General features: G+C 43.7%; 1 protein-coding gene across 1 annotated transcript; it reads right to left on the bottom strand.

The window, feature by feature from the left end:
- Positions 1–902: 902 nt before the first annotated feature.
- Positions 903–6,832, bottom strand: LOC124269341. Its single transcript, XM_046704360.1, has 2 exons — positions 6,305–6,832; positions 903–2,572 (listed from the first exon to the last, which is right to left on the bottom strand). Exons 1-2 carry the CDS (start codon positions 6,357–6,359, stop codon positions 2,118–2,120), a joined length of 510 nt encoding a protein of 169 aa, XP_046560316.1. The 5' UTR covers positions 6,360–6,832; the 3' UTR covers positions 903–2,117.
- Positions 6,833–7,248: the final 416 nt, after the last annotated feature.

Genomic DNA, 7,248 nt, shown 5'->3' with positions numbered 1-7,248 from the left:
CATTACTGGAACGGACACCACATTACCTATATTAAAATTGTACAGTGAACCTCGTCAGTCCAGACACCTTTGTATCCGGACATTCCTTCCAGCGTATTACAGGTTCGTGGGGTAGCCTAGTGAATAAGCGTTCGCACGTCACGATGAAGACCCGGGTTCGATTCCTCACAGCCCATTTCTGGTGTTCCCCGTCGTTATATTGCTGGAATATTGTTCAAAGCAGCGTAAAACTAAACTCACTCACTCACCAGCGTGTTACTAAAGATAACGGTGTTATATTCACACAAATACAACGTAACTATGATGCGTTAATTAGGATAACCGCGGACCGCTTCCGTGGTGTAGTGGTTAGAGCGTCCGCCCGGAGAGCGGAAGTTGGCGGGTTCGATCTCCGACCGCGTCATACCAAAAGACGTTAAAATATGGTACTTGTTGGTCCCTGCCTGGCGCTCGGCATTAATGGGTACAACAAGGACTGGTCGGCTCGGAGTCAGTATAATGTGTCTGAGTGGGGTATTCATGCATCACTGCGGCATGGTATCTCAGTGGGCTATAAAACCAGCTTCAGTTTGGGCTAGTACAAGCAGCCGCACATACACATACACATGCATGCACGTCGTCATATGAGCGAAATATTCTCAAGCACGACGTTAAACCCAATTTCACCTCACCTTACCTAGGATAACCGCAATGAAATGAGTAGTGTTGTTACGTCATCAATATTGGCTTCAACGAAAGTTTCTTTATTAATATTGGTTCGTGGTCAAATTTCAGAATCCTTCGGCTTTTCAAATCAATAAGTCGTTCTCCATTTCCTTCTTGCTTTAAGATAAGAAATCCTATCTAATGTCCGGGCGTTGATCTCATGACAAGTCTCTGGCAGTAACAAGGCAAAAACATCATTATATTTTATATTTCTTTTCTATATTATGTCTTTATTATCACCTTATTATAACAAGTAAACAAGATAGAATTTCAACAAAACAGAAAAAAATATATAAACCATTTGTCTATGGCTAGAACACACAGTACCCAGTGTTTGTTGTTATATGCCCATGTACACAATAGCAGGAGCAGCAGCAGCAGCAGCAGGAAGAGACGTCGACCTCGCCGAGATGACAACGTAGGCACCGTGACACCTACTACACAGCCATTGATCGCCTGGTCGCTAGCCCCATTACACACATAGCAGGCGGGTTACGTCACGTGACGCTGACGTCATAGACGCGTCACAAACTGACGTCATATGGTGTCGGCTCGACAGAGTTCGGGAAACACAAATAATACATCCACCTGTGGCCCCTTGATGAGGACGGCGACCTCGACTTCGGCCGCCACCACCATCGTCGCAACACACTCTCGGTCGTACAGCCCTCCGGTTCAGCCTTTGATGAGTGCAGGTTAGTCTATGTATCTATGTGAATGAGAGGAAGGAGCGTTGATGTAATGCTCGAGAACAGCACCTCCCATCTCGTAAACTCCTCACTGGACACTGTTCACGAGTCTCTGCAGAGGATGGCGAATATGACATCATGATGACGTCAGTGATGACGTCACATTGCCAACACTGAGGGAGGGAATGTACATGTCGTGTATAATTCTTGGCACCACGTTACGATATACTTGGCCGAAGGCCGATAAAGTAAGGTTGACAATGATTGTAGAGTGAATGAGTGAATGTTTCTACGCCGCTTTAGCAATATTACAGCAATATCACGGCGGGTACACCAGAAATGGGTTTCACATGATGATTGTATAGATGAACGAGGAATGATTGATCAGGGTCAATCAACCAATCTTGCCGCCTATATCAGACGGTGAGCCACACGATGCAAGCCCAACCGTCAACATCTCCCGCAGAGCAGTAAATGCAGGGGATGGGGATGGGGGTCAGCTGACCTATTTCACAATATTGGTCCATATGAGGGGAAGGGGTACACGTTGGTAAGTCCTGGAGCGGATTGGGGATGATACCCACTAAGACAGAGAGAAAGAGAGCACCGTAAGACGTGGTGGAATCGGCGAATGTACACATAACCATGTCATACCAGTATCCGTTGATCCTTTAAAAGGACATAAATAGTTTTCAAGTACAAAAATACACCCGTCGTGGTCCATCAGGATCTGTAACGACTCTTTGTCAAGTCCTTACACCTTTTCCGCTCGGATCTGCGTAGACGACGACACTTTTTCATATGACGGTAATATTCGGCCTTCATTTTACAACACTTTTCAAACTTTCTGGAAAACTCTTTCGAACACTTTCTTATTTTTGCTGTCAGTACTTTGGGAAACTTCCTTCCGTTACGTAAGTGGATTTTGGATTTGGGCGCATAATTGTTAAATGCACTTGCAGCGGCATACATGCCAATACTGTTGCACGACAGCCTCTTTTTGGCTGTCTTCTCCCCAACCTTACAGCATCTGTTGCCATTCGGAGCGAAGTTCTTGGCAACTCGGCCTCTGTTTTCGACCTTGGCTTTTGTAAGCATGATTGCCCGGTCCGGTTTGTGTTGATTCTCTGTTCGTGTCGACTTCCATCTCCAGTACTGTTTAAGTATCACGCTGTCCACTGCAAAACACAAACATGTATTAGAATGAGGGAGATGGTTTAACGTGGCTTTGAACAGCATTACAGTTTTAGCACGGCGGGTCAGTTTAATGTGAGGGGCGGTGAGGCAGCCTAGTGGTTAAAGCGTCCGCTCGTCACGCCGAAGACCCGGGTTCGATTCCCCACATGGGCACAATGTGTGAAGCCCATTTCTGGTGTCCCCCGCCGTGATATTGCTGGAATATTGCAAAAAGCGGCTTAAAACCAAACTCACTCACTCGCTCAGTTTTATGTGGGTGCGGCTTTTAAGGAATTCAGGTCATGGATGGGTTCGTTTGTACAGGGCAAATGATCAAAATACGCCATGCTGGGAGGATCCTGTCATTGCAAAGGGAGGCAAATCTGTACGATAACAGTACATCGTGTCCTTCTTGAATTAATCAAAACTCCAAGAGATGGTTCCTGGTAAAATACATTTACCGGAGTATGCAGATGTCTTGATGAATTAAGACTGTCCGCTCGATGCCCGGTATTGGCAGAGGTCTGGATTAGCCAGAATCCACTTTAGACAGTAGTCCCTGATAGGTCACACAAATCATGTAGGGACCCGTTTTACAAAGTACATACTAAGTGTATGTCAGACTATCGTAGGCGGAGTAGCCTTAGTAATGGTTAGAGCGCTCACTTATCACGCCGAAACCCGGGTTCGATTTCCAACGTGTGTACAATGTGTTAAGCCCATTTTTTATATATTCTCCGCGACACTGCTATAAATTTACTAAAAGCGGTATAAAAACATATATTAACTATCGTGGCAATGATAATATTGAATATATTTGAATATAGGAAGATTTTGATATAAGTTCAGATAACATAAATGAAAAAAATGACACATTTAACTCAACACCAGTACGGTAAAATATGATTTTCGTGATTAAATATTCCAAAGTTTTCTGTAGTCCAGGCAGGCAGACAGATCGTTGATGACTTTATCCTCAACTTTTAGAAAAAGAGGAGGAATGTTGAGGTTTCAAGAATTCATTGAGGATAGGAGTGAAACACCGAGGTTTAGTAATCTTAATCACGGAGTTAGGTTCCATCAAACCATATAAGGACCTTCCGATCCCTGAAGTAAACTGACCTCAGGTCAAGTGACCATCTCTCGCAGATTTCCTAAAATCAATAAAACTAGTCTCAGACTATTCAGATAAATAATAAAAACTTCCCAACACATTGCTTTTATGATGTAAATGAAGGGTCTTTCACCTTCTCGATATTAGTGTAGAGAATCGAACCCGAGCTTTAGGCGTGACGAGCGAATCCTTTAACTACTCGGCTGACCCATATCTGAACAGTTACACAATTCGAGCACTCCCCACACATATAGCCTGCTGATTAGTAAAGTCGTTTAAAGCAGTATTTAAGAAGTTGCTGCATGAGTGACGGGTTTCACAGAGCGCAATCCGCTTTGGAATTGAACCTGCTCTGCGGTGTGACGAGCGAACCAGTAGGCTATTGCACCTCACCTATAACTTGCAAACCTATTCACACGACAATACTGCGGTAGCATGCTGAAGTGTAGATTAAGGGAATACAGTGAGTGAGTATTATTTGACGCCGCTTTTAGCAATATTCCAGCATTGTCACAGCGGGGGACACCAGAAATGGGCTTGACACATTGTATACACATGTGGGAAATAGAACCCGGGCCTTCGGCGTGACGAGCGAACGCTTTAACCTCTAGGCTACCGAACCGCCCTGTCGGTTAACGGAATAAATAAGACATTTGCAATATAGAATAATAGTGCTAAACCACATAGTCATGATAATACAGAGAATATTAGTCAAGCGTGATAAGAACTGACACAACGTTTCCTTGTTTGACGTCACAGTGCAATATTCCAGCTGTATGACGGCGGTCTAAATAATCGAGTGTGGGCAAGTCAACCCAGGGATCGACATGAACATCGATCTCACATAACATGCATCCACCAATTCAGCGAGCCTGACTACCCGATCCCGTTAGTCGCCCCATACAACTAGCACGGGTTGCTGAAAACCAATTCTAACCCGGGTCTTCATGGGTAACGCGGGTAAAAGAAAACGGTTATGTTTAATAACGCTATTTTAGACTAGCTCTGTTTACATTATCCCATAAACAGCATAGACTAGTGAAAGTTCTAACCACTGTGCTACCCCAGCCCGGAGCCCGGTATATACTACCGTTAATCTACAAAATATACTTGGAATAATACAGAAACGTGAACAGAAAATTCATTTTGAGTATATATATATACAAGGAATTGCGGTAGCCCCTTTAACGTAAACGTGCGTCTTGAGTATGTCAACCGTAATCCATACCAACAATGTTTCACCCGCGATAGTCACTACTCCGGCAGCGATAGAGCCTTCACCGCCTCAAGTTGACCAAGTCCTTGCACGAAACATATGTGAGCGAGCTAAAACTGCGCTGTTTACATGAAAGCAGTTGCGGCCTTGACAGAGGAGCTCTCCTAACACAGTGACATGGTTTCTAGTCGTGAAATTACACGGGATCAGCTTTGTAATGGAGATGTGCATTTCGACTGTCACTCATCTTCTTGTTTGCCCAACAAGCCACGCCCATATGTTTACGTTCACCGAGCGCACTTGTGACTGATTGACCAATGGGTTACAGCTCTCTCACTCCACGAGTGGTGTGGTGTATGTGGCGCTCGTATAGATAGATCACGCAATCGCTCATCAACTTTTTAATGACACACAACCCATATATTTTTTGCACACTTGTTGTGAAGATGGCCGAAATAAACATGAGTTACAGATAGTTACACATCCACGTGGCTGATGCTCATCTCACAAATATATGTCAGCATGAAATAAACAACAGTGTTAAGTCCAAGATTATAAGTGAACGTATTTTCATATCTTCCGAAACATAAATCTAAAAAAGACACACCAATTGATCGGCGGATTGACCTATATCTGTATCACGTTGACAGACAGATCTTTCTTGTCCTTCCAGTAATCTATTTGAGAAAATATTCTCTCAATGACGAACTGATTGAAAATTCAATGACTAAAGTTGTGAAAATACTGTAGACTAAAGGGTGTGTGAAATGTCAAATCGTCACAGTCAAAGAGTATTATTGTTGGCTGAGACTAGAAGACACACACATCTTAATCCAGTCACTCGACAACACTCTCGTGGTTTTGCAATTCCGCGAGCAACGCCGAGACCCTATGTCAAAGAGACAAACTGTCCTTCAAAACAGCAGTCACCCCATGCACAGACAGATAGAAGTGGGTTAATCTGTTCAGGCATAAAAAACCTGTTGGTCACGGTTAAGTCACTGACATAATTTTTCACACGAGATCACCGTCTGGGAATATGGAATATCCAGTAAAGTTCGTTGCATTCCGAGAGGAGTGCGCGTGATTGATACCACATGTGATGTGAACGGCCTTCGCAGCGATGTTTACAAATAAAGGGGTTTGTGCCATACCACAAGTATACCGATGTTCTCAAACGTAGTGTTGCTACAGAAAGTGAGTAAATCTTGCGTCAGAGGTATTAAACACGCATATTTGCTTAATCCATACAACGCATCAGCGTGGCAATGACAAAGAAAATATTTATTGAATAGGATATATTCTGACATACGGAAAATGATAAAAGCAAAACTGCATCGCTAATTTTCTTATTTCCTATCTAAAATGTGCAAAATGTTGTCAATAAAATGTTTGCCATCTTACCTGTAGCCCCTAGTAGACAGGTGCTAAACACGACTATCCAAAAGACAAATCTCATTTCCACGTGCTTGACCGTTGTCCAGTGTGATCACAGCAGGTGCGTGCTGCCACAGGCTTGATTTAAAGATGACGGTAAGTAAAGCGTCCCTTTTGGAGTCTGCCGGAGCACGTTTCTCGTCCTAGATGTAGTTCACCAGCTGATCAGCTTAAAGCCTACCACAACACGCGTGAGTGAGTTAAACTCATCGTTTCTGCATATTGCGAAAGGAATCCGATATTTTATAAGCCCCCATACCCCTTTCGCAAACCTCCTCTTATCAAGAACAGGGAAGAGATGTCAATCACTGCCCGTGTTAACCAATCGCACCTCTCCCCTCTTCAACGCCCGGTCCTGGCTCGTGATACAGCTGCACAACGCCGATCCAGCTTCTGAATCCGACCCAGCACTCAACCCATCACAACCTGTACGTTATCATTTTCTCCTCTACTTCTAACATACACGTTGGAATTCTCCGTACTTGCGAGAATTCCCGGCCGTTTTAGCTGTGTCACCCTACACTGTAACTGCGGCCAATGAGAAGAGAGGTGTCGCGTGCCAAGGCGGGCCTTTGATGGAGTACATGCAATCGAGACAAATATATGTCCTCCCTGGCGTCGGTCGTACAGGGGCACTATGTAGATCTATATACATCAAACTGATGTTGCTTCTGGTTCCCTGTAACCATTAATGGATGGTAGATAGATGGGCTGGAAGATTTCTCATTATGTAACAATATTTCGTTTCGGATTAATGTTTTATATCACCTGCGGGGTTTTACGAAAACATGTAAATGAGTGCAAAGTAGTAGATAAATCAATTTTACTTCTGCCATTTGAAGTTTAGTTGAATCATCGTATCAGAACGTTTGTAAATAAGAGAATAATCACAAATAAGGAAAAATAAGTAC

The sequence above is a fragment of the Haliotis rubra genome, unplaced genomic scaffold (assembly GCF_003918875.1).
Source record: "Haliotis rubra isolate DU_JTF1 unplaced genomic scaffold, ASM391887v1 Scf144, whole genome shotgun sequence".
Classification (NCBI taxonomy): domain Eukaryota; kingdom Metazoa; phylum Mollusca; class Gastropoda; order Lepetellida; family Haliotidae; genus Haliotis; species Haliotis rubra.
This window is presented reverse-complemented; position numbering and strand designations above follow the sequence as displayed.

What these genes read in the sequence shown, in the direction of transcription:
- LOC124269341 (XM_046704360.1), bottom strand. Translation starts at nt 6,359, where the DNA reads ATGAGATTTGTCTTTTGGATAGTCGTGTTTAGCACCTGTCTACTAGGG. An exon ending in CTGTCTACTAGGGGCTACAG is followed by an intron (nt 2,573 to 6,304) that starts GTAAGATGGCAA and finishes TGTGTTTTGCAG; the next exon opens with TGGACAGCGTGATACTTAAA.